The 27,997-nt window shown below is 38.3% G+C and overlaps 1 protein-coding gene across 1 annotated transcript in view; it reads left to right on the top strand.

Moving 5' to 3' along the window:
- The first annotated feature begins 642 nt into the window (after positions 1–642).
- Positions 643–27,997, top strand: part of LOC128740156 (uncharacterized) — a 298,630-nt gene continuing 271,275 nt past the window's right edge. Inside the window, exons 1-3 of the mRNA XM_053835681.1 lie at positions 643–656; positions 1,234–1,382; positions 2,017–3,127. Of these exons, the coding sequence (XP_053691656.1) occupies positions 643–656; positions 1,234–1,382; positions 2,017–3,127 (1,274 nt within the window). The remainder of the gene's footprint in view (positions 657–1,233; positions 1,383–2,016; positions 3,128–27,997) is intronic.

The raw sequence follows: 27,997 nt of genomic DNA, 5'->3' as shown, positions 1-27,997 counted from the left end.
ATATCAACGTTTTCGGATCTTTAGTAACGTTTGGCGTCATCGAAATTTTTGCTGAAGCAGTTCTAATTTCGTCAAAAAATAGCGGTGTTCAGTAAAAAAGTTTACGTTTGTTTATTTCTTGCCCCATAATGCATGTCGATGCATATTCGTTACAATAACATATGTATTAGTGACTGAGAGACAAAGGGGGTCCGAGTATGATCGGGCAATCAGCTAGTACGTTATTATTCTTTATGCAAAAACTTACCTATGGAGGGAAAAATTGTTTTGTCGATATTCGATAGTTTGAAGTTTCACTTCTGTTTCGCGCTAGAGCGTTAAACTGCTTATATTCATTTTTCAAGTACTTTGGGTTGTAATGCCTATAGACATTTGATTTTTTACAAATTTTTTTATTCAGGTTCAACAAATTTTTGTTGTTTCCTGGGTTTTAAAGCTAATTTTGAAGGGGGGGGGGGGGGGGGGTTGACAAAAACTTTGAAAAACTTCGTATCCTAGGCATAAAATCGTCACTAATTCTTACCAATATATACTACTATGATTGCACATTCGTTTCGTGGTGATAAATTAGTTCTTCAGGTAACGCGAAAACAGAATAGGTCCAATAATTAAAAGCATGCCGAAAATAGCAGCCAATGCACAATGGGCAAACACGAGTTCGTAATCCCAAGAAGTAGAAACCGCTGGTTTGGAATATTACAAGATACCTATTCATGTATCAAGCATTCATGTAAACAAAACGCAGTATTTACATTTTTATAAACAGAAGCCCGCAAAATTGCATTGATATCTGAGAGCGTTGGTCTATTTTGTGTGGAAGTGCAACTAAATTTTGATTCCAACAACTTTTCTTTACAATAATTCTGAGCATCATGAGTTCATAAGTTTTCATCAAAAACGTGCGTGAAATTTCTCGCAAAATAGATTACTGCCAGAATTGGTCATGAGGTTTAATTATTATGTACACCCTTATGTAGCACCCAAGTATATACACTGATAGTATTGAGGTGTATTTTTAATCATATTTGCATCGATTTAAATTTGTGTATTTGTTTTGCTAGTATAAGCTTATAAATCTCGGCAGATTTTTATCGCTTCAACCGCTCTCCTGACTTTTGAATTCATACTCGCGGTCATATAATCGAACAAAATAATATTTACTCTCATTTTCTCCGTAAAGGAATGTGATATATCTTTGGATAAAAGAATAATATTTTCTCTTTGTATTTTCAGCCAGGAAAACTCGGAGTTTCTACAACTATATCAAAATCAGTTGCACCAGTCTTCAGTGAACGTTGGATATGGTAACATAGCTTTTGCTAGTAACCCTAGTGGCCAGCATGGTACCACTAAAGTAAGCTCAGCAACAACAACACTGTCAGGTATGTATAGATTTTAATGTTTAGCCACACATATGCCTTTTGCATCATTCTACTTAATCGTTTACTCGGCCGTTAGCAATTACTTATTCATACGATTTATTTACTCAATTGAAATTAGTTTGCGCTCAAAATATCTTTGGTTTTCCATGCAGCTCAGAAATGAAAAGCAAAACCGAGATGAATAAACATTCGAATGGAATTATAATATACGCATATAGTGATACCATGACAGAGATACATATGCCAGTGCCCCAGTGGTTGCATGTAGTATACGATTCAATTCGAGTACATTGTAATTATACGTTACTGTTACTGGTTCTGTTTGTACTTCCAGAACAGAGACGTTTCTATTTTCGTAGAACCAATAATTTTAAATTCTACTTTTTGGCTTTTGAGAATTTTGAAGAAGACTGTTGCTTGAAGCAATTGCGATTAATCATTGATCATTTACGGCAATACAATATGCAATCTGACTAACCGTACACGGTATTCTACAGTTTAAATTTTCATCTCAACTTAACATAATAAATTTCTATTTATTTTCTGCCAGTCGGTAAAAACGGCCATTGATTTTTGAATTTCACCTTATACATGTGTACTTATATAAACTTATCAAACTATTTATACCTTTCAGATGAACCGATACCAAGAGTAACCGAACTAAATAGCAATTATAATAATTTGGACAAAGCATCTTCAGTTCCGGATGAAAATAATCTGAATTTCAATCTTGTAAAAAACAGTGCAAAATCACTTTCAACCAATAACTGCAGCGGGGCTCATAAATATATTGTAACAAGCGGAACCAGTAGCAGTAGCGCTGGAAACGGAAGCGGTGAATATCACTTGAAATATTACAAGGGTGATAATAGTAATAATTTGAACACCGCTGTTACAAGTAATGTCAAAGAAGCCCAGTATATCCTAAGTGAATCGAATGACAATTCAAATAACGGCTTAAAAAACTCACCTCTTCTCCACGCATGCAAAAACGTGCAACAAGCGCATTCGATAAATAATTCAAACAAGCCTTCTTTAAATAAAAACGCATTGTTAAGCTCGTGCCAGGGATCATTCCATTCTTTACAGGGTGGTCTAGGTTTAGAAAATAGTACATCTGTTCTGCAGTATGGTAGTAGTATATCATCAACCAATTCTTCAAACGCAACAGCAGTAACAAGTTCGCAGCAGCAATCTAGTAATTTAACACATTTCCATCAACAACAACGTTCGCAGCATCAGCAAGGATATTCAATAACACCAGCTGAATCCTTGAACGGTAGTGGCACACTAGTTTTTAGTAGGTCAAGAATTAACAGCAACAGTGATTCATACAACAGTAAGAACAACAATTTAAACAAACTTAATTACGACAAAAAATGCTCGAGTTCTGGTGCTAATATAAATACACATAGTAATAACCGTAACAAAAGCAATAATAATAGTAACGCAATAAACATTAGCAGTAGTAGTAGTAGCAATCATCAAAGTGAAACCAATCAATTGAAGAGTATTATCGAACTCAACACACATGTTAGTGAATTGAACTGTAAAAATATTGAGTTTAACAGACAACTAAGTGCGCCTACGGAACACAACAATAATCAAAACAACCCAAATTGCTATAGCAACAGTGTTTACAATTTGTACTCAAATCACATCTTAAGTCAATATTACACCGGCTCACCGAACACAAATAGTTTAAACAGAACAAAGAAAAAGAGGAGCTTCAAACTAAATGGAAGGTATGTGATAATGATGGTGGTAATGATAATATAGTATTTCAGAATTTTTATTTGTTGAACCATAATGCAACATGCAAAGGCCCATTAGTGTTAAATAAGATATAATAACTCGATTTGATTTATTAATTTATTCATTAACGTTATAGCTCTTTCGTAGTGTTCCTCAAATAGCTTGTTAAACAAAAAATATTTTATTAAAGCAAATAACATCGCTTGGTTTACTAATCTTTTTTATTTTAGGTCTTTGGTTCATGTTTTCAATCGCTGACTGTATCTAATTTTTTATGTTTAACTCCCGTTATTTTCCAGCATCTTATGTAATACTATTGCTTCGCGTATAATGAATAATACATATTAGGTTGGCCCGTCGTAGCTACCCGAAGAAAAAATTTAGAATTCATTTTACTTTATTTTTTTATTACTTTATTAACTTCAACTGACAAGGTCTTATTAAGTTAAATTTATGGAAATAGCCGATTTGAGTTGATAAGATGAGAATCATTCTCAAATCGGCATATTAACCCGTTGTCTTTTCGAACTTCGATTTACATATCATTATTTTTTCATGAGGTCATGCTAAACAAATTAAATTACACAAATATACGAACTTTTTTTTATTCTTATTTGAATGTGGTTTTAACCAGTAGGTCATTCACCACGCTCAATAGACTAATTTAATTTAATACATCACTACTGTGCAGTCGTTCTTTGAATTGCTCTGAAGAAAGCGTAAAATCGAACATGATTAAAAGTTCAGCAACTTGCTTCTACCGGTTCGTGGTTTCCGTATAGGATACGATGAAACACAGGTCAAAGAAAATCTCGGGATGGAAGAGGTCTAGGTGCAATATTTACGTTCAGCATGGACAGAACTTTCGGGGCATCAAATGGACAGCCTCGATTCTTGATATCCACACTTGTATATACGGACTTCAAACCACAGAAGCCATATCAAGAATGGACCGTACTAATGAAAAGTAGAGGGCGCGTAAGCAGTAGGGGAAGGGCGGTAAAGACGGACACCTTAAGGTAAAGACTCAATATCTACTCAAATATAACTGTATTGATCGCAATTTTCGTACAAACTGAACCTTTAAGTCTCTATCTAATAAAGTTACAACGTGTGCTGGAAAATTTCTTCCAAAATTTATGCTTTTTTGAATATTATAAACATGATGTATAAATCAGAGTTTCTACGCATGGGCGGGAAAGACGGACACTTGATATGGGAAAGACGGACACTCGCAAAAAGGTGTCAGACGTCGTCGAATTATCAATATTAAGAAAGATTAATATATTTCATCATGTATTTAGGAAAGAATTGGTTTGGGAAAACCCCCTTCCCGATCCCACCTTTGAGCGAGAAAATAAAATGGTTCCCTTCAATATTTTAATTAGTGACGAATTAATCGTTTTTAAAAGTTGGCCTATTCCAACTGTTATATGACTTCTGGTTACTTTTACATATATAATATGTAAGTATTTGCAATGTTAAATAGTTTTTGGGCAAAATGGGTTCAAAATTTGTGTGTCCGTCTTTCCCTACCGTTGGGTGTCCGTCTTTCCCGACTAGGATACCATTTTTTCAAACTTCAATAACTTTTTACTGAATATTCAAAAATTCACCAGGTTTCCAATGGATATTCAGTGAAGGATCAAACTAACGCAATGTCGTCGGTTTAGCATGAATATATTGTTTTTCAACGATTTACCAGCTATTTTCTTCACACACAAAATTACATCGGTTAGCGCATGTACGCATTTTTTCTTTGTTTTGTTTATAAATTTGATAGCTGCGCTGCTAAAAATCGGCAATTTAATTCAAAAGTGTTAATTCAGTCTATAGAAACATATCTTATCATTGATTTGCTTCAAAAAATTATTGTTTATGAAATATGACAAGTGTCCGTCTTTCCCGCAGTGTCCGTCTTTACCGCCCTTCCCCTACGGATTATGAAATTCTTTGGCTAAGCGCATAATGAATCTCAGGTTTCGTTTTACCTATGATATAATAGTGGAATAGTGGAGTTGAAAGGTTAGAATCCTCAGAATCCAGTTCAGGTCTTTGACATTGGCAACACGTTGTAGAGGAGACCCTTCGATTGCATAGTCATATATGATTGGAGCTTTACTTCTGGTAAACGTGATGACAGAACATTTAGGGACGCTTATAGAGCGGTTGTTCACACGATACCTACCAGCAAATCGGTCAACAAGATATTGTAGCTGCTTGCAGTCCTCTATGGATCTTATGACGAGGAATATTTTCAAATTATACGTATGTAATAGCTTACATCCAGTTGGTATTACAAAACACACATCGTTAAAATGTATAAGGAAAAGTAACGGTTCTAGATTATATCCCAGTGGTACACCAGACTTATTGCAAAAATGACCGGACTCGATAGAGCCTATTTTTACAAAGAGTTTACGATTCGTCAAGTACTGCTGAAGCCAGTTGACAATGTTGTCAGAAGCTCCTAGTCGATAGAGTCCCCGCAACAAAATTTGATGGTTAATACGGTCAAAAGCAGCTTTCAGTTCAGTGTACACTTCGTCAATCTGATCTACATCCTCCATATGTCTAAGACAGAATGAACTAAACTGTAATAGGTTAGTGATTATAGAGCGTCTTGAGAAAAAGTTATGTTGGTCCATCGAGATAAAATCCTATATCTCTTATATCTGCTTTGCTAAACAAGAGCTCAAACCCGGTAAAGTTTTCTTAAAAGTATTCGATGATCTATGCAGTCAAACGCAGCCTTCAGATCGGTGTAAACTACGTCGATTTGAGAATTCCGCTCCATATACGAGATGTAAGTCGAAGTGAAGTGTGTAGTGGACCAAGCAAATAAATAAATAAAAATTATTATGTAAACTTTGAATAAATCACAATCTGATCTTTTTCTGCTATTACAATACTTCCCGTCTTCAAACTGTCGACTGAGAGGCTTTGGTCAGAAGGGGAGAAATTTCCCCTTCCGAAGCATGCTCTTCTTCCTCACGGGACTAGTAGCTATATAAGAAACACTGTGTATGAAAAACGCTCATTCTGTTGGCGACCTTTGGAACGAACGCAACTACGCAGTTAGAAGAGCAAAAAGGAAACGGGAAAAGCCTCTAGAAGCTACGGGTACGAAGCGGTTTTTGAGGAAAGGCAGGCGGCGTCGAACGAACGATAGGTTTCGTGTCTCAGGATTTATGTGGTCATCCCAGCGAAGTCAACACACTCGTCCATAGGAATAACTCTTCGGTTCAATAATCTTAGGCTACGACAAAGTGCAAAAGATTAGTGCCAACAGATCGTTCTGGCATAAATCCATGTTGATTGAAGGAAATGTAGCTCTTCATATGGACAAGAACAAAAGCGCTTCCAGTTATTTTAACAACCTTACACGATGCGAGGAGGCTTAATTTCTTATCTTTTGCCGCTTACCGCTTTTGAATATTGGGAACATGTAAGATTGCTTTTAAATCGCCGGAAATTTTCTTTGTTCGAAAGATCTGTTAAATATACGACATACCAGTTCTGTCGAAACATCTGCACAGCGGCAATAAACAATTGCTGGAATCCCATCTGGACCAGCAGAAAACGAGAATTTTAGTTTTTTTGCGGTGAGTACAATTATATCCGTTGAGACTTCAAATGTGCTCAAATCAATTAAATTAAGCGGTAAGATTTCAGCTTCTGAGGCAATCTCAGTTTCTAACTCAGAGACAGTACTATCGACAAAAACTAAAGTGAAAAACTTCGGTTTGTGTAGGTAACGGGACCCGCTCAGTTCGACGATGCTTCAGGTTCTTACTTAAGGGGGCATAGTACTTTTTCAACTTAAAAAAATCGAAATTTTTTTTAATGATTATTTCGAAAGATTAAGATTAAGATTTTGACCATATGTGTTTCAAGTCATTTCAATGAAATCCAAAAATTGTCAAAGTTACAGCTATTTGTACCGCGCATGTCTGGAGCGATTACACGGCGAATAAAAAGTTCAACGTCGTTTTTCTCGAAACCAGGTTTTGAAAGTCGGTACCATAGATATCTCAAGAACGGCTCAAGCAATTCTCATGATTCTTTTTTTTGTTTTAAAGCCAACAAAATTATCTAGTGTTTGACCCATCCTTTTTTTGATATTACTATTTTTGTATTTTTTAGAAATGTTTAAAGTCAATTTTTTCGACTAAAAACCTTACTTTTATGTTTGAATGTCCGCCATTTTGCTATGCGTTCAAATTTTAAAAAAAGGATGGGTCAAACACGAGATAATTTAATATACGTTCATGTCGTTTTGGAATTTTGCAATTCGGATAAGACCCCCAGCCGCAAATCATGTTTTTTTCGAACTATCATATTCAAGGAGCCGTAGGGGAGAGGGGAAGGGGTTCACATATGCAAACAAAATTGTAAATATTAGTATAAAGTGCAATGTTTGGAATGCAAAAAATCCGAATCGATTCGCTTTTCGCGTTATCGAGAATAAAATATTTGAAATTAGGCAAAAAATATGGTGTAAAAAGTACTATGCCCTCTTAACCACACAGGATTGATGGATAATGCAGAAGAGGTTCCGGGATCCACTTTCATCGGCTTACAAGGCAAATTATCGATTTTTTTACTTAAATCATCGATTACATCGCATAGCTTTTGAACTTGTAACGGTAGTTCAGTCAGCGTTGCGGTAGTGTTGGATGGCTCGGTTGCAAATCTGCTGTGTAACACGAAATAAATTGTAGGGACATGTCCGGCAAATCAACATGATTTTGCCTTGTGAGATGTCCTTGCACACTTGACTGTTGAAGCCGCAGCATTGCTGGTTAATGTGGTAGCTGGTTTCACAGAAGCCGCAACGGATCGGTTCGAGATCGTTGACGAGATGTTTACATTCTCCACACTGTTATTTCTTCATTCTGTTTTTGTCCTGTAGAAACGCAAAATAAGATTTATCCGTTTGCGGAAAAAATTCGCGATTTGATGTAAACTCTACATAATCCATAATCCTTTTAAATGTATATTAAATACGTCACTTCAGACTTCACATTTACTAATACTTGGTAATATATCTTTATTTGCTAGCTTATTATTGGAAGCTTTTACTTCACTTTTTGCCCTAACGTAAGAACTGACGACATTATTGACATGGGGCAAAACACGTATCGTTCTTACACACATAAAAATATATTTACCTTTTACCGATCGGTTTCGGGCAACTGGCCCATCGACGGGGTAATGCCCAACTGATTGCGTTGAATAGAGAGTTATATTTTTAAGCCTGTTAATTAGAAGAGAGGTGATACGATGGGAGCTTCATCTTCATTCATCAATGGATCATTTTAAGTAGCTTTTGCTCATGTTTACCTCTAGATGGACACTAAAGCCCAACATGGCATGTTTAGAGTAAACTTTAAGGCTGATACAGATTACACGGCATAATATCTTCCCGTTTCGTTGTAGTTGACGGTTGATAACAATTAATCTGAATCGGCCGTTCTGGCTGGACCAATCAGGTTGAAATGCAGTTTGACAGTCGTTCACAGACGTTCGTCGAGTGTGTTTGACAGAACATGTCTATGCTAGAGCCATCTGTAAGATTTTTCAGCTTTTTTAATGATCCATTGATCAGCTGTTGTGATGAACATGGACAAACAAAGCATTTAGTTGTGAAGCCTTCTTAATTCCTTAAATCATTTTTGCGTTATCCCAGTCTATCATGCTAAAAGTTTGCTGTGTGTACCGCCACACTGGAATCGTTTGCTTTCAACTGCCTTTTTGTGCCCTTTTAGGCGAACTTTAAACTATCGTCGGGTCGGAACTACCAAATATATACCGCCGGGCAGTCTTCCCAGGTAACCAATAAGCTTTAGTATAAGCAGTAAATCAATCGTTTATTAGCATCCCTGGTGTTTTATACTGCAGGTTGCTGTTTATCAGCCTTTTGACTGCATAACTGTAATAATTGGCATCCACAATTCTATTTAAATTCTTCTTGTCGGTAACCAGCTGCAAATAAGTGTTGTCAGCACTATAAGAGGGCTAGCAGTAAAGTAGCCGCATATTTTGCTAAAATAGCATTTAAGTAGCATTTAGGGCAACTTAAATGCTTATTGTCTTGCATTTAAATTGCATTGGAAATACTTATTGGTTACCTGGGTTTGCAAGGTATTTGATAGAATTGGAATTATTATTGGAATAACTGGAAATTTCGATAATTTACCTTTTACACAATGTGTTACAATTTAGATAATTTTCTTTTATTGTTTACTAGCTGACCCGACAAACTTCGTATTGCCACAAATTAAACTATGTTGTACATAAATCGTGAATCTCGGAAGACCTTTGTCACAATCTCGAGTTTTGCAAGTTTCTGAGGAGTTCATGGGTGTTTTAATATACAAATTTTCCTCACAGTAAAGTAGAAAACAACTCCCCCCATTGCTCAGCCTGATAAAATAAAGCGGATAGCATTTAAATATTCGCCATCATTACGAACCATTTCGTCGAATACCATTTTGCGGAATACCAATTCTCGGTTATGGTCAACCGACGCGGAATATAGAGTTTCGCAGAATACCATTTCGCGAAAAACCTTACGCGAGATGTACCATTTCACGGAAAATCTTTTCGTAGAAAGTATCATTTCACAGGGGTGACCCAACTGAAGGAAAGTTATAGAGGTCAGTAGATCTAGGAAAATAATTAAACCTAGATAGAGGTGATCTCTACGGGGGGCTGCCCCCGCAGTGGCCGGCGCTTCCGACGGCAGGTCGTCGGCAACACTCGCGGCCTATGGCCGACTCGCGCTAAATTATCTAATGTCACTATTGATAGTTTTTGGTGGTCTTGTTATTGATTAATGTTTTATGAGTCTAAAATTTCTCGAGTTTGATTAGTTTTTGAGTTACGCAAAAATTTCTGTTTTATTTGTATGAGAGTCCTTATCCCCCTACCACAGGGGCGAGGGGTCTCAAACCATCATTAAAAAATTCCTGCCTCCAAAACCCCCCACATGCTAAGTTTAGTTCCATTTGCTTGATTAGTTCTAGAGTTATGAGGAAATTTATATTTCATTTGTATAGGAGCCTCCCCCCCCCTCCTAAAGTAGGGAGAGGTTTTAATTCTCGATACAAAACATTCTTATCTCCAAAAACACCCACATGTCAAGTTTGGTTCCATTTGCTTGATTAGTTCTGGAGCTATGAGGAAATTTATTTTTCTTTTGTATGGGAGCCCCCCCCCTCCTAAAAAGGTAAGGGGTCCTAATTCATCATAGAAAAAAATCGCCTCCAAAAACACCCACATGCTAAATATGGTTCCATTTGACTAATTAATTCTCGAGTTATGAGGAAATTTGTATTTCATTTGTATAAGAGCCCTCCCTCCTAAAGTGGGGAGAGGTTTCAATTTACCATAGAAAAAATTCTTGTTTCCAAAAACACCTACATGTCAAATTTCGTTCCATTTGCTTGATTGGTTCTCGAGTTATGAGTAAATTTGTATTTCATGTGTATGGAAGCCCCCCCCTATTAAAAGGGAGAGGGGTCGTAATTCCCCTCCTTAAGAGGGGAGGGCTCTCAATTCACCATAGAAAAAATTCTTGCCTCCGAAAACACCTTCATGCCAAATATGGTTCCATTTGATTAATTAGTTCTCGAGTTATGAGGAAATTTGTATTTCATTTGTGTAAGAGCCCCCCCTCCCAAAGTGGGGAGAGGTTTCAAATCACCATGGAAAAAATTCTTGTCTCCAAAAACACCCACATGTCAAATTTGGTTCCATTTGCTTGATTAGTTCTGGAGTTATGAGGAATTTGTGTTTCATTTGTATGGGAGCCCTCCTCCTAAAGTGGGGAGGGGTCTTAATTCACCATTTCTTGTCTCCAAAAACACCCACATGTAAAATTTTGTTCCATTTGCTTGATTAGTTCTCGCGTTATGCAGAAATTTGTGTTTCATTTGCATGGGAGCTGTTCAGTAGTTTTTGATTCTATAAGCAACATAGAGCAGACAGAAATTTATTTTTAAAGGCATAGATTCGTATGGGAGCCCCCCCTCTTAGTGGGAGGAGGGGTCTTTTGCCATCGAGAGAACCTTCCCTGGCACCAAAAACCCCCACGTGCAAATTTTCACTCCGATCGGTTCAGTAGTTTTCGATTCTATAAGGAACATAGAGCAGACAGAAATCCTTTTTTAAAGGCATAGATTTGTAAGGGAGCCCCCTCTCTTAGTGGGGGGAGGGGTCTTTTGCCATCGAGAGACCTTCTCTAGCCCCAAAAACCTCTACATGCAAATTTTCACGCCGATCGGTTCAGTAGTTTTCGATTCTATAAGGAACATACGGGCAGACAGACAGACAGACAGAAATCATTTTTTATAGGTATAGATATCGAAAGATTAACATTTTAATTATCTTATTAAATCTAATTCTAATTAAATTAAATCTTATTAAATTATCTTATTTCTATTCCAGTTTGTACCAGCAAACGAACGAATTCCTCTTCCGTGGTGTGTCCTGGCATTTCTCTAAAGTAGTCCGTTAATTTTCATTGAAGATTTTCTGAACTCTTCACTGTATGTCGCACATTTCTTTTGCTGCGCAATATTCTTTATTAATTGGCGCATTTAAGCGGGAAATCAGACCTACTTTGCGCTTCGCAAAACGCTACGATCAAAAAGCATACGCCGCCGTACGAAGCTGACACTGTACAAAACCCTTATATAACCGCTAGTTATTTACGGACTTGAAGCTGTGACGTCGCTTGTCCTGTTTGATCGGAAGATGCGACGGATGATATTTGGCGGAGCACAAACTGAATGCGGAGAGTGGCGGAAACGTTTTATGAATAACGAGCTATATACACTGGTTTTTGCTTAGGAAGAATTATATAATTGAGATATTTGCAAAACCTTCAATCAACAAATTAAGTTTACCCAATACTTTAAAAGTTTTACCAACGATCAGGCTTCTTGAGTTGTTATTTGAATATGCAAAAAAATATCGAAAATACCGGGTTTTGATCGCGGAAAAACCGGCAATTCGATAATGGAAAATATCTACGGCTGTCGGCATTGGGCGCTTTTGGTGAAAACCGGTATTTCGGTATTGGTGTACAAAATACCGGTAGTACCGGTAAAATACCGGTATTGCCAGATTATTTAGAATCAATAAAAAAGTTAACGTAAATGTCTTCATTTTACAAATATTAAATTCATAATTATTGCCAATCAAAGTTTAATTTAAGCAGGTACATTCGCGTGCCCAGACCTAAACAGAAGGTGAGTCACCGATGTTTCAAAAGCATGCTTTGGCCGACCACATAGGTTACAAATTTTGGACTTTCGAGATTTTATACAGTTACGAGATTTTTTTACATTAAATTATACAGGAAAGGCGGAAGATATACGCCAGCCTCGGTCCACTATGGGGGTTGAAACTGAATTTGCAACTAAGCTAAAAATAGGACTAGACATTAGATTAAGACGTTAATTTGAATTCAGACTTCAACTTGGACTTGGACTGTGGAAACTTCCGCTTCCACCGAAGTCTGACGAAAGGCTCCAAGCGCATCAGGATTTTTTTTTCAGTTCTTCAAATTTGTAGGAAGGAAACTTGCTTTTAACTATTTTCAAAAATCCTGGTATTTTAGCTTCCAGTATAATGAACGCCGCGGCATCACTCGAAATATTTGAGAAATATTCTGAAGTCTTTCCTAGCAGATCCTTCAATGGCAAGAATGCTCAAAATGCGCAAAGATCCCTGATATTATTTCCTAGATTCGTTATTTGAGTGCGTCGAACAATTTGGTGGCTCATACATTGAAACATTTTCACAATAAAGATGTTCTACTGTGACTCAAACGAGTACAAGAGCTTTGATTATTTGACCCACAGTTTCACCCTCTTCATTACTAGTAGTCGAAGAATTTCTTCAGCATTAACACTAAGTTGTTTTTTTTATAAGTTTTACAATCTTGTATCAAACCTAGTTCTCCTTCGATACCGGAGTGGACATAATTTCGAAGAAAAATTTTCAATGAGTTTGTAAATATACGACATTAGAAAATACCGGACATACCGGAAATACCGGTTTTTTGCCTTTCGAAAACCGGTATTTCGGTATTCAAAAATTGGTCGGTATTACCGGTTTCGGTACTACCGGTACTACCGGTTTTTTTTCATGTTTCCTAAATTTGCTTGGCTGAGGCAGTACTGTCGTCGTCGTCAGCAATCTAGAGCGAGGTGGTCTCCATTCAACTCGATCTTGGGCCACTCGTTGCCAATTTCCCAGTCGTCTCAGAAGTCGTAAATCATTTTTGACCTGGTCGAGCCATCTTGCACGTCGGCACGTGTTACCGGTGCCAGTGGGGTTGTTGAAGAGAACTGTTTTCATCACACTGTCGTCCGGCATCCTTAAAACGTGTCCGACCCACCTACTGACTTTAGCCAGATGTACGATGAGAATCTCTCAAAACAGTACAAGTAGCTCGTGATTCATACGTCTCCGCCACTCTCCGATTCCAGTTTGTCCGCCATATCGTCCGCCGTACCTTCCACTCGAACACGGCGTTTGCCCTTCGTGGTAGCATCACGGCTTCAAGACTATAAAGAACTACTGTAATAAGGGTTTTGTCATCACCACCTTCGTGCGGTAGCGCATGCTTCTTGATCATAGTGCTTTATCAAGGGCAAAGTAGGGCCGATTTCTTACTTGAATGCGCCGTTGGATCTCCTTACTAGTGTTATTGTCGGCGGTCACCAGGGATCCTAAATACATCCCAAGTAACTATTTTAAGTTTTATTACGTTTCACTAGTGGTTTTCATGACCAATTTCACAAAACCGTTTTCATAACCTCTATAAGAATCAGGTCATAAGCTGAAGTAGTCTTATCACGCTCTACTGAAAGCAGCAATAAAACTGATTATGCTTTTCGCTACGAAGCTATAAAGCATACAGCTGGTTGAAAAGCTAAGTCCGTCCGCCAGCTTAGTTAACTTGAAAATATATCCGTGAGCAGAAAAGTTAAAGTTTTACTGTCAGATCATCCTGATCGATCCTGATCCTGATTTTGCAGCGACCATAATAAAATATCCCATAGAATAATTAACAAATTAACAAGCAGTTTATATTGATTTGCAGCACTTGCGCATAAAATTTTATCGTGCCTATTGACATGATAGGTGGATAAAATCAATGCGCCATCGAAATTATGCAATTTTCGAAAACTGGTTGTTTTAACACAATAAATATATTCAGTCAGTCAATGTCAATTTCTAGCAAAATCAATTTAGTTGTTTCCTGTGGCAGGAAAACCGAGTGATAATAACTTTCTTTCTGCAAAACACTTTATTGATAAATTTTTTTTGCGAGCTAAAACAGAATACTGGAATATGGAAATATGGCTTCGCATAAAAAATGCTTTTGGTGTTGAATTATAATATTCTTTATAATATCAATGAAGCAATAAATCCACCACCACATGTACAGTAAGTTTGTAAGAGACGTGGTGCAGTCAACCAGTTTTAACTTGGTGATATAAGCAACCACAATAAATTTGCTTTATTAACAGTTTTATTATGGTTTTTGAGCTAGCTACGAGTGTGTTTGGACTCGTTTCCTCTTGGTACTGCGCAAAACCACAATAAAACCAGAAGTAATGATTAATACCGCAATAAAACCTTTATAAATTCAAGTAAAACCAAGTGGATATAGAGTCGTTACTTGGGATGAACTCATCTTCCACATCTAGTTCAACGCCATCAAGATCTATCGAATGGTAAAAATCTAGTCCGTAGTTGCGCGAGCCTCCATGAAGTTCACCTGGTAATTCCCTACGAACCCCTGTGTTATCAGTGACAGCCGGCGTAACGAAAGTCAACCAGTACTTGGTCCCAGGTCACTGTGGAATCGATGGAAATGAAAGAGCCGATGCACTTGCAAGACTCGGATCATCTCGTCAATTTGTAGGACCAGAAGGGTTCATCTGTGGCTTATCTGCTTCCGCTTTAAAAATGGAGCTGAAAGAATGGGAATGTTCGAAAGTGGAATCAGATTGGAATAACACTTTCAATGCTAGGTAGTCAAAACGTTTTATCTCTCCAAACGTTTCAATGACTCGCAAAATCCTGGAGCTTTCGAAGAAAGATCTAAGCATTTATACTGGTCTTATAACACGACATTGTCCCAGCCGATATCATCTGAAGCTAATGGGAAAACTTCAAAATGATATATGTCGCTCCTATGGCATAGAAAAAGAAGACTCGCAGCACCTGTTATGCCGATGTCCGGCAATTCTCAATAAAAGATTAGGATTCTTCGAAAGAGGGCTGTTAGAACTAGGGCTGTCTAACCGGTAGTACCGGTAGTACCGAAACCGGTAATACCGGCCAATTTTTGGATACCGAAATACTGGTTTTGGAAAGGCAAAAACCCGGTATTTTCTAATCTGCTTGTTTTTACCAACTCCTTATTCGAATAAGAACTAATTTTGATAAAAGATTATAAAACTCTTAGAAAAACAATTTGGTGTTAATGCCGACGAGATTCTTCGACTACTAACAATGAAGAGAGTGAAATTGTGGATCATATAATTATAGCTCTTGAAACCGCTTGAAGCACAGTAGCGTAACTTTGCTGTAAAAATGTTTCATTGTATGAGCCAGACGTCGCGTTTCAATTTATTTTTGAACAACTTGATATTCAAAAGCCACCAAGTTATTCGGAGGCCTCAAATAACGAATTTAGGAAACAAGATCAGGGACCAGAAATGTCACTTACAATAGTAAATTGTTATTCAACAATGAAGTAATGAAGCTTCAGTTTCAACAGAAGCAGCGCCGCTTCGTTTCAAAACTGGCTTCAATCAACGTCATTGAAAGGATTTTCATTTCATCATGACGACCGGTTTTAAAGTTTCATTTGCATTTCTCTATCAAATATTCAGAAAAAGGTCAGCCTAGACTTTGAATGTCATTGAATTGATTTTGAGTAACATTTCCTACACTTTAACGCATATTATGATTAATCTACTCAACATCGAAAATTCGTGGCTGACTGTCAATCGTCGTCATTTGACACAGTCAGTAGCTTCACCTGAAGCTTGCTTGAAACGTGCTGTTCAACAAATGAAACAAGTCGCTTCATGTATCAAGTGAAGGTAAGGGAAAGTTAGCTTATTTTATTTGTTTCGATGATGCCGGGCTCTGATCAGAATACGGGGATTTTTGCGCTTTTTGAGCATTCTTGCCATCAAAGGATCTACCAGGAAAGAATTTGGAATATTTTTCAAGTCTTTCGAGTGATACATTGATCCCACTATCTTCGAATAGTGGAATTGGTAATAGAGAAGAGAAGGTATTTGTGAACGATGATGAAGAGGATGACGTTATGCAGGAGTTCCGGTTTGGGGATGGAGCAAAAATTGTTGAGAGGCTGTAGGAGACCGGGGCATTAATTATGCTGGAAGCTACAATACAAGATATTTTGTAAATAATTAAAGGCGGGGTTCACTGCTATAAATTTGAAGAAATGAGAGAAAAATGTCTGATGTGCTTAGGCTTAGAGCCGTTCGCCAGACATCGATGGAAGCAGAAGTTTTTTCAATTGTTGGAAGTGTTGTCAATTAAATTCGTTCTAGTAAGGGAATTAAATCACTAAGAGTATAATATCTGCTTAAATTCTACTTTGCTAAGCAACAATACTAAAGCTAAAGTTTCAAAATGAAAAAATTTACTGAAAAACAACGACATTTCTATTGATTTCGAATAATCTGCCAATACCGGTATTACCGGTATTTTCTACGCCAATACCGAAATACCGGTTTTCACCAAAAGCGCCCAATACCGACAGCCCTAGTTAGAACCCTCTGATATTTGGAGAACAACTCCCAGATCAGTATTGCACTTCATTCGAAGTGCATCACCGGGCTGGACATGTTGATAACATATCTATAACAAAACGGAGGATATATCACAATAGATCAAACAAATGCTCGCAGTGATAAAAATACCCAAAAGTAAAAATTAGTTTAAATTATTTAGTATATCTATGATGCTGTTTGCTCCAAAATGGATGATGCAATCTAAACTGTCAAAATATTGTGCTCAATAGTAAAGAATGTGAGTGTACTGGTGTATATATTGACGTATTTTTGTTGTGTATATGAAATCCACAAATTGGATCGACCATTATGTCTTGGAACAATCTCACCCCTGTGAAGCTCGAAAAGAACAAAGTTTCGAAAAATATTACTTTCGTAATCAAAACTTATCCAACGCATAATAACCTTTCAATACATTGTAAATGAATTAGTTTATATACACTCAAAAAAAATCAGCATGTCAAGTTTACGTGAAAACATACGTAATTTTCATCCATCATACTTTTCATGTAACATTCACGTGAATTGTTGGTAACTCGCATTCATACTAAGCAATTTACGTGCAATCCCGGTAAATTTTATCAATTTTTCCATTAACTGATACATGAAGTTCACGTAAGTTGCTGTACAGAAGTTTACATGATTTTTCACGTGGATGCGACATGTCGAGTTGTGTTGAGTGTACCTTCATGATAGCAAGTTGATGCAATTTCTTGTTTGGGTTGGTTTATGCGGGACATTTTTTACAAGCGTTATTTCCGCGTATTTTTGATCGCGAACTTTGAAACCCTGTTTAGGCTAAATAGTTTGCTAATATTATCTGTGTTCCATTCTAAGTTATGAATAAATATGTTATGTTCATCATCATTTTGAATTTAGGTCACCAGTTTCTATAGATATAATAAATTTTCACAAATACACATTTTTGGTTTCTGGCACAATCTCACCCCGGATGGCGATATATAGATTCAACAAAAATCAAAAGTAAGATGATTCGTAAAACTAAAACACGTAAAACTTGCAATGACCATGGTATGTCTGTTCAATTGTGTTGTCTAAGGCATGCTAAGAAGAATAGTGGTTTGCTTATAAACTGTCATCTTATCACAACAGTTGTTATAAATACAAAAAAAAAAGTTTTTGACGTAGGACTACGTCTTTGTTTACTATACTGGGACTGGGTAGCACTTCATAAAAACGAAAATAGAAGTGTAACGTTTGAATGAAAGATTTCAAATGCTAATAACTACTAAACTACTGAACGCAACTGAACAATTTATATGTCGTTGGATAGATAAAATGACCAGCAATTTTATAGAGGGGTAAGAGAGCAATATTAAGAAGGGCGTAAAGGGGGGGGGGCTCCTATACAAATGAAACATAAATTTCCTCAAAACTAAAGAACTAATCAAGCAAATGGAACCAAATTTGGCAAGTAGGGGTTTTAGAAGGCAAAAATTTGTTCTATGGTAAATTGAGACCCTTCCCCTCTTTAGGAAAGGGGGCTCCCATACAAATAATATCTCCACAACTAATCAAGCGAAAGGAATCATATTTGGCATGTGGGGGTTTTTAAAAGTAGGATTTTTTTCTATCGTGTACTGAGACCCCTTTCCTTCTAAGAGGGGGGTTCCCATACAAATCAATAACAAATTTCTTCTTAACTTTAGAACCCATCAAGCAAAAAGCAAAGCACGGGTGCTAATTCCGTTATCGAAATTTGACTTTCTGTTTTTATACGACAGACTTCGCAACCAGCTGTTAGAATACAGGACAGTGCTGGGTCAGTGCTACGATCCTATTGACTCTAACAGCCTCTCCCAGCCGAGATCCGAACATACGACGACTGGTAGGAAGATTTGTTTTCTATGGTGAATTGAGACCCCTCCTCTCTTTAGGAGGGGAGGTCCCATACATATAATATACAAATTTCCTCATAACTCTAGAACTAATCAAGCAACAAGAACCAAATTTGGCATGTGGGGGTTTTTGGAGGCATGAATTTATTTTATCCACGTATTTTCAAAGCAACCATTGCATTCAATGAAGAATTGAATCTGAATATTTCGCTCTTCTCTTTTAAACATCCACTTAAACAATGATTCTTATGTACATACATATGCCAGAAATGAAGTTTACATTAGTCTTTGATCTAATGATCTAATATAGTCCTACGTCACCCTTTCGTACAACCCTTAGGGCTGTATACCTTGTAGTTTTTTAGTATTTCCTCTAGTCAAATTTAAAAAAGTCTCCATTAGACGATATAGTGACATAACGCCTTATCAGAATATGTGAAAATATATATACCACTAAAATACCCAAACTATTTGCAAAAACACTCCATCAACAAGACTGGGACCACTGCCAAAAGTCGAGACACAGTAACAACAATGCTATCTAACGTTGAATCTAAGTTCTAAGTTAAAGTTGAACTAACACGTGCTAGTGTGTGTATATTGGAACATAGATGTACACAAACACGTATGCAATGCATTACCGCGCTCGCTCACATCTTTTTCCACCAATACATGTAACTTTAATGGAATGTTTTTGCTATTTGTCTATCTTCACAAAAGAAAGTTTTCCCCCTAACTGTTGCCCTCCATCCACAAATGCTTTAGTTGAACACCGTTTTAAAAGGCAACTTGCACCATTCTTTGCAAAAATACTGTGCAATATTATTAAAAGGAAAATTTATGCGAGGCTGTCCGAACACATTTTTGACTGACTGTACAATAAGTACATTTATTATGAATCGTTTTGTATGCAAACCATTAAAATTCGTTCAGAATTTTCAGATCATATCTTTGGTGTTGAGCATAAAAACTGCTTTCAAAGTCCCAAATATCAATGACGCGCGTTTGCACCTTAATAAGGTAAATTGTTCAAAAACACCTTATACCTCCTTATAGAGTTTACGAATAACTTAAATTAGGCACCGTTATTTTATCCCTCGCAACAGCTAAAGGCCTTATATAGAAAGGGAAAAGCAAAATTACCCGAAAACCTGTTGGCAATTAATGCAATGAACCGGTTTGAAAACTGTCCCTGATTTGACTGAGAAGCATTCTACCATCCATCCCAGTTTGTTTTGAGCGTGATTGGAATGAGCAGCGCTGTTGGAAAGCAATTAGTTATTACTTTTACCAAATGTGTAACGATTCCGGTTAACGAAGGAAACAATCCTTCATGAAAGTGTCTTAATGCTTTCGAAGGTGGTTTGCTACCGGTTTTTAAGAATCGTTTGCGTTTAGGACTCTATATAAAAAGTGAAATACAGTGCTAATAAAAGGTAATTATTTTTATTTTTTCTGTATCTTCAGCAAAAATTCAATCTGCAATCAATTTATCGAATGCCATAAAGCGCTGCTATTTATTTAGATTTAATTTAATGGTATTGCCTCTCTGATATATTTGCTATAAATAAATGAAATGATACTCGAGTATCATTAATCAACGCGCCAGCTGCTTGACAGTTTTTGATAAAATTTTGTGTGTACATTTTTATGTGGTTTTAACCAGTTGGTCATTCACCACATTTGTGTGTACATTCCCTATGATATGTGGAGGGTTCTTTGCATACTTTTGGGGATTTGTCGAGTTTTTTTCTAGGGTTAAGGGAACATGAACAAATAAAATTTTGGAAAAATTCACAATTTCAGATTATTTCAGATTTCGATTCTATACAGTTTTCCGCTTATTTTGATGCTAATAATCCGACCGACCACAGGAAGCGAATGAAAAAGTGAAAAACGATTTTACACATAAATCTATGAACTTGTATGACGAAAACAAACATTTCGAATATACGCGAATTCTGAACGTCTGGATTGTGGAAGAGGTAATTGGCTCGACAGTTTCAACTAAAATGGTCTATTTTGGGGTGCTGGAGAGAGATAAGTTGCATAATAGCTATATTGCCAAAGCTGCTAAGCAAGAGGAAATTTAAAAATGTTCAAATTAAAGAAGGTCATTCCAGCGGGGGTACATGGTATATATTGCTATATATAGAACACCACTATCACTGGTGTTTCATGAATATTTTCGTGTTTCGAATACGGGAACGACACTGTCAAATTTCTCAAAAGAAAATTTCGACGGGTGTTGTTTTATGCACCTGCCACCCCATTGGCCGCCAACATGTTTTCGCCGCCAACATTTCTTGTAAGCGAAAATGAAATAGCATTTCACTCGACTGCCAGGAATCTGCTTTGGGTCCGCTGTCAAATTTTAAGCCCATGATAAGTCGGCGCTGTCTGCAGTTCGATGTAGAGATGCCAATAGGCTGGCACCGATCTTTACCACGAGCATTGCAGTGACATTGGCATTCTATATACAGTGGATTTTCGAAAATGTTTACTCTCAGAAAAGTTAATTGTTTCGGAAAAGTTAAGTAACGCTCTAAAAAGTTAATTTTTGCCTTAACTTAGGAATAGGCTTAGGAATTTATTGGTTGTCCAAGCGCAATGAGGTTTAAAAAGGTGTGGAAAAAGAAGACATTTGATGGTATTAGTAGCGACGGAAACGACGTTAAACTACAAAAACAAACCGCGTTGAACAATGGGGTTTTTTGGAGTTTGACGTCACGCTTGCGTGATTGGTCGATTTACGATTTCACCTGCACCACGATGAAATTTCTTCATGGTACTAACACCACTTTACTGTATATGTATATATCATTTTGGTCCAACCGTTCGTTTACACACGTGTGTTTTGATTTTAGTTTAAGATTTTTGTTAACATTTCGGAAAAGTCAATCGATCAAATCCCCATTCGATCAACTTTTCTGAGAGTCCACTGTATATTGATTCTACTACTGTAATACTTATGTTTAAGATCGTTTTTTCCCTCACTTTATATTGTCGGATCATTATAAAATTAGCATCGAAATAAGCAAAAAACTCTGTATATTCGAAACCTGATACATTCTGAAAATTTGAATTTTTCGACAACTTTAGTTCTTCACGTCCCTTAACCCTCGCCAAAAACTCCTAAGTGTACGCTAAGAACCTACGGTATGTACAAACAAAATTTTATCAAATAGCGTTGTTGTTGCTTAGATTCAACCTAGGTTCGCCCTAATTCCAATCGAATGACTGTTAAAACGTTTGTTTTTTCACTCAGGTGAACTTAGTATTGCTCTGGGTTGAACTTTTTAGACGTCGGGTTCGCTCTGGGTTTTTCACAGCTTTAACCCCGCACAGTGGGGCAGATTGACTAGGCACTCGGACAAAACCTCATAGCTTCTTTCATATGCTTCGTAGAGCTTTATTGTCTTCAGCAACATTGTTTGGTATAAAATTTCACAACTTTTTGTAAACTTTACTTTTTAAATAATACAGGGGTTAGACAAAATGATTGGGACAGGCAAAATTTTGATGAAATTCAACCGGCCATAACTTACACAAAATAGGACATTTTTAGATGAAACCAATTGCATTCGACGTGGAAATCTTTCTAGTTTTTCTAAAATATTTTAGGATTCGCAATAGTTAGCGGACACCGGAGATATTCCGGGTTGTCTGGGGCTCTGTCAAAAACTGATTTTTTTCATCGCTTGTATCTTTTTCTGCCATGGAAATTTTTGATAATTTTCATATTTTATAACAAAACTAGATTTCATTTCTAGTCGATTGGTCGAACAAGAACGGAACTCCGTTTAATATTATTATTTGATAAGTATCAACTTGTACCAAAATCTGCAAAAATAATGGAATGATTCAAGTTTCCACCACTACTGGTACTACCACTACTACTGGTGCGTCTACCCTAATATGTATAATTTCAAAGCAATCAAAAAATGTCTTCCATTTATTTGTAACTAGTTGACCCGACTAGTCGACTCTAATTGGAATAATCGGCAAAGACCCAGGCGACGAAAACGGACTAACGATTGGAAATTAGGAACATGAAACTGTCGGTCTCTAAATTTCCTCGAAAGTACCCACGTGCTTTTTAAAGAAGTGAAGAGCCGCAAGTTCGACATCGTAGCGCTGCCGGAGGTATGCTGGAAAGGAATGATGGTACGTACGTACAGAGATGGTCATACCATCTACCAGAGATGCGGTAATACACACGAGCTGGGCACAGCTTTTATAGTGATGGGCGAGATGCAGAAGCGGGTGATCGGATGGTGGCCGATCAACCCCCGAATGTGCAGATTAAGAATCAAGGGCCGATTTTTCAATATAAGCATAATTAACGTGCACAGCCCTCACCTCGGAAGTACCGGTGATGACAAAGACGAATTCTACGCGCAGTTGGAACGTGAATACGACCGCTGCCCAAGACATGATGTCAAAATTATCATCGGGGACTGTAATGCTCAGGTTGGCCAGGAGGAGGAATTCAAACCGGTGATTGGACGATTCAGCGCTCACCCGCAAACGAACGAAAACGGCATAAGACTTGTTGACTTCGCCGCCTTCAAGAATATGACAATACGTAGTACCTTCTTCCAGCATAACCTCTACCGTCGGTACACCTGGAAATCACCCAACCAGACAGAATCATAAATCGACCACGTTCTGATAGATAGTCGGCACTTTTCAGACATTAACGACGTCAGAACCTATCCGGGCGCTAACATTGATTCGGATCACTACCTAGTGATGGTAAGGATACGTCGAAAACTATCTGTTGTAAACAACATACGATACCGGCACCCGCCACGGCATATTCTAGCGCGACTGAAGCAACCGGAGGTCGCCGAAAACTACGCGTTATCTCTCGAAACCGCGCTGCCGGAAGAGGGTGAGATGGATGAAGCCCCTCTTGAGAACTGTTGGAATGCCGTGAAAACAGCCATAACCATCGTAGCGGAGAACATCCTAGGCCGTGTGGCACCGAATCGACGTAACGAATGGTTTGACGAGGAATGCCAGCAGATATTGGCTGAGAAGAACGCAGCGCGGGTACAAATGCTGCGTAGAGCCACCCGTCAGAATGTGGAGCGATACAAACAGAAGCGGAGGCAGCAAACTCGATTCTTCAAGGAGAAGAAGCGCTATCAAGAGGAGAAGGAGTGCGAAGAACTCGAACAGCTGTACCGCTTTCACGACACACGGAAGATCTATCAGAGACTCAGTGGATCTTGCAAAGGCTTCGTGCGGCGGGCCGAAATGTGCAGAGATAGAGATGGAGGTATCTTGACTGACGACCGTGCGGTGATCGAAAGGTGGAAGCAGCACTACGATGAACATCTGAATGGCGTGCAGGCGGAAGATCATGATAGCGGAGGAAGTGACCACATCGGTGTAGCAAACAACGAAGATGTGCCACCACCATCGATAAGGGAAGTTAAAGAAGCCATCCAGTTGCTGAAGAACAACAAAGCAGCGGGAAAGGATGGCATTGGAGCGGAACTTATTAAGCTGCAGATCCTCCAGAAGTGCCGCGAATTCCGAGTCCCCACGCACCACCTGTTCATCGATTTCAAATCCGCATATGATAGCGTAAACCGACAAGAGCTATGAAAAATTTTGGACTAAAACGGCTTTTCGGATTAGCTTACTAGACTTATCATATCTACGATGGATGGGATCCAGTGCTGTGTGAGAATCTCGTGTGGATTGTCGGACCCATTCGAATCTCGCAGGGGACATCGACAAGGAGATGGTCTTTCCTGCCTGCTATTTAACATTGCGCTTGAAGGTGTTATAAGACGAGCGGCGATCGAAATGCGGGGCACGATTTTCAATAAATCCAGTCAATTTATCTGCTTTGCTGACGACGTGGATGCTGTCGGCAGAACATTTGAGGCGGTGGCAGATCAGTACACCAGACAAAAACGCGAAGTAGAGCAGATTGGATTGAAGATAAATACGTTTAAAACGAAGTATATGCTGGCGGGCGGGATCGAGCGCGACAGGGCCCGCTTGGGCAGTACCGTGGTAATCGATGGGGATGAGTTCGAGGTAGCCGACGAGTTCGTATACCTTGGCTCACTGGCAAAAGAGGACAACAATACCAGCCGTGAGATTAAAAGACGTATTATCAGTGGAAGTCGGGCCTACTACGGACTCCACAAACACTTGCGGTCGAACAATGTGAGCCCCCGTACAAAGTGCACACTGTACAAAAGCTAATTAGACTGGTTGTCCACTACGGGCACGAAACGTGGATACTGCTAGAAGAGGACCTTCGAGCACTCGGGGGTTTCGAACGGCGGATGCTAAGAACCATCTTTGGCGGAACCATCTTTTCTGAGCCATCTTTCAGAAAGTGGTTAAAGCTGGACGGATACGTTGGGCAGGACATGTTGCTAGAATACCGGACAACTATCCTGCAAAAATGGGTTTCGCATCAAATCCGGTAGGAACAAGACGAAGAGGAGCACAGCGAGCGAGGTGGCAAGACCAGGTGGAGCGAGATCTGGGTGCCCGCGGAACTGGAGATCAGTTGCCAAGGACCGAAACAGATGGAGAAATTATACTGCGCAGGCCTTGTCGTAAGACGTTAGGCCAATTAAGTAAGTAAGGAACATACCGACAGACAGACAGACAAACAGAAATCTGAGGTTTAGTTTAAGTTAGAAACTGGATGTATTAGGAACGTTCCTGGAACGTGTCCGGCTGTGACCAATGGAATTCTGGACACTTTATATGACGACAAATGAACTACTTTTGCAATTTTGAGTACTTAAAGATGTCACATGTTTAGTTCAATTCAGAAACTGATCTTCGATCCGGAACATTCCCGTACGTGTTCAGATGTGGCCGATAATGTCTTGTACATTTTATACGACTACCAACGGTCTAGTTTTGCAATTTCGAGTACTCCGAGGTGTCGCATGACAGGTTTGTTATGATTCAAGGTGCTGCTATGTTCAAGTCTCATAAATTCCGGAACTTTTTTTTTTGAAAATTGCAATTTAAATTCATGCTTTAAAAACTAAAAATCGGTCAGTGTGTGGGGCACAATGAGCACCCCCTGGGGCATAATGAGCACCCTTATATAGTGATGTCCAAAATTTTAAATTATTCGATTACCGATTAATCGGCGAGCGTTGTCTGCACTAATCGATTAATTCAACTATTCGTACTAGTGGTATTCGATTACAAATATTCGAATATTTTTTTCATTAATTCGATTAATCGAACGATTATGAACGATTAACGGCCATTATTCGGGGATTATTCGCATTCATATCATTTCCTTTGAACTGTTCGATTAATTCAACCACTCGTGCTGGCAGTATTCGATTAAAAATTATTCGAATATTTTTATAGTTATTCGATTAGTTGAATTAATCGAACGATTAACGGATATCACTCCCCTTATAAACACATGCTTGAAGAGTGTATATCAGTACATCAACCACACACACATACACACATATGCATATACACATACATACACACATACATACACATATACACATACACATACACATACACACCCATACATGCACAAACATAAAACGTGTAAAAACGTCGAAAAAACTGTTGGCCGCAAGCCGCGTAAAGCCAATTGAGCCGCGGAGGTTGCCTCTGGAACACACAAGGAATGTTTCGGAGGATGCTTAAGCTAGCTGTATTTTAGTGTTGAAGACATATGCTTTTCCATTTCCCTCTGCCAGGTGGTATACGAGGGTTCTGATTTCACGGGTAGTAATACCGTAGCATCGAACCTTCATATACAAAATATGGACCACCAGCTCTTGTTCTGCAGCGAGAACGAAAACAGTTTTGAAGGAATCAATTTGGTCCACCTCCTGCCCCGAGATTGCACTTTCGTATGACCCCACATACCGAGCTAACGTCTGTCGCAGAATGCCGTGGTACTTGGCGACTTGTTTTGTGTATATTCCGTCTCGCCTTATAGTGGTCAAGGCCGCTTGCAAGGCCTTTTTTGACCAATTATGTCTTCCGGATTCCCTTGGCATATTCATACCATCACTGTAAACAAGCATTGATGCGATAAACAAAGAAACTGACAGGTTAGGAAATGCGACATAGTGCTCGTTTCACCCCACCTAAAGGTGCCCATTTTGCCCCCAGTCAAGTAGTTAAAGTAAAAATGGGGTTTTACACTAATTATAGTATAAAATCAAAACTTCAATGAAGGTGAAATTTGAGATACAATGTATACATCATGTTGCAGTGTGCACTTATAGATTAAGATATTTAAATGATCGTAAAAGCTTATTTGGTAGTGCACCAAAATTATAATTTATTCAGCGTCTGAAAACCTAGTTAAGTTTTTTAATATAACTCCGTGTTTTAAAAGTAGAGATCACTCATTTTTTGATAAATTGAATTTTATTATGCTGTACATGACTGCTCATAACTTTCAAAATAAACATCCAATCAAAACACAAATCAATAGTGATCTATGAGGCTATATTACCTACCAAATGAGACTAATAGCGCATAAATCGGTTTGGTCATCTTTGAGAAACGTTCGACTAATTGACACCTTGAAAAAGCACATTTTTAGGCATAACTTTTGAACCGCTTGATTGTTTTCGAAAAAACAAAAAATTTGCAGTAGCAAGAGCTTTCATTTGATACTAAAATTGTTGCAATCGGTTGAGCGGTTCCGGAGAAAATCATGTCACGTAATTTTTACACTAATTACTTTTAAACAAAATGTCGGACCGCAAAACAATTCACAAGTGATTTACAAGGCAATAACACCGTTCAAATAAGCGTAATAGCAAATGAATCGGTTCATCCATCTCCGAGATTGCCGACGTTCCAGTATCTCAGACCATAGCGTAGGATGGTCGGCCTCCCAGCCGAACATCCAAAGTAACGTGGGCGACGGCGGTTTGGAAGTCGGGGAGGAAGTGACGGTTACGAACGAGGAACTCATCGATATCGCTAGATCCCTAAAGGTGAGCAAGGCACCGGGGCCAGACGGTATCCCGAATATGGCCATTAAAGCGGCTATTCTGGAGGCTCCCGAATTATTCGGGGCAGTAATGAATAGATGCCTGGAAGCTGGCCACTTCCCGGACAGATGGAAGCGACAGAACCTGGTCCTATTGCC

This window comes from Sabethes cyaneus, chromosome 3, assembly GCF_943734655.1.
Source record: "Sabethes cyaneus chromosome 3, idSabCyanKW18_F2, whole genome shotgun sequence".
NCBI lineage: Eukaryota > Metazoa > Arthropoda > Insecta > Diptera > Culicidae > Sabethes > Sabethes cyaneus.
This window is presented reverse-complemented; position numbering and strand designations above follow the sequence as displayed.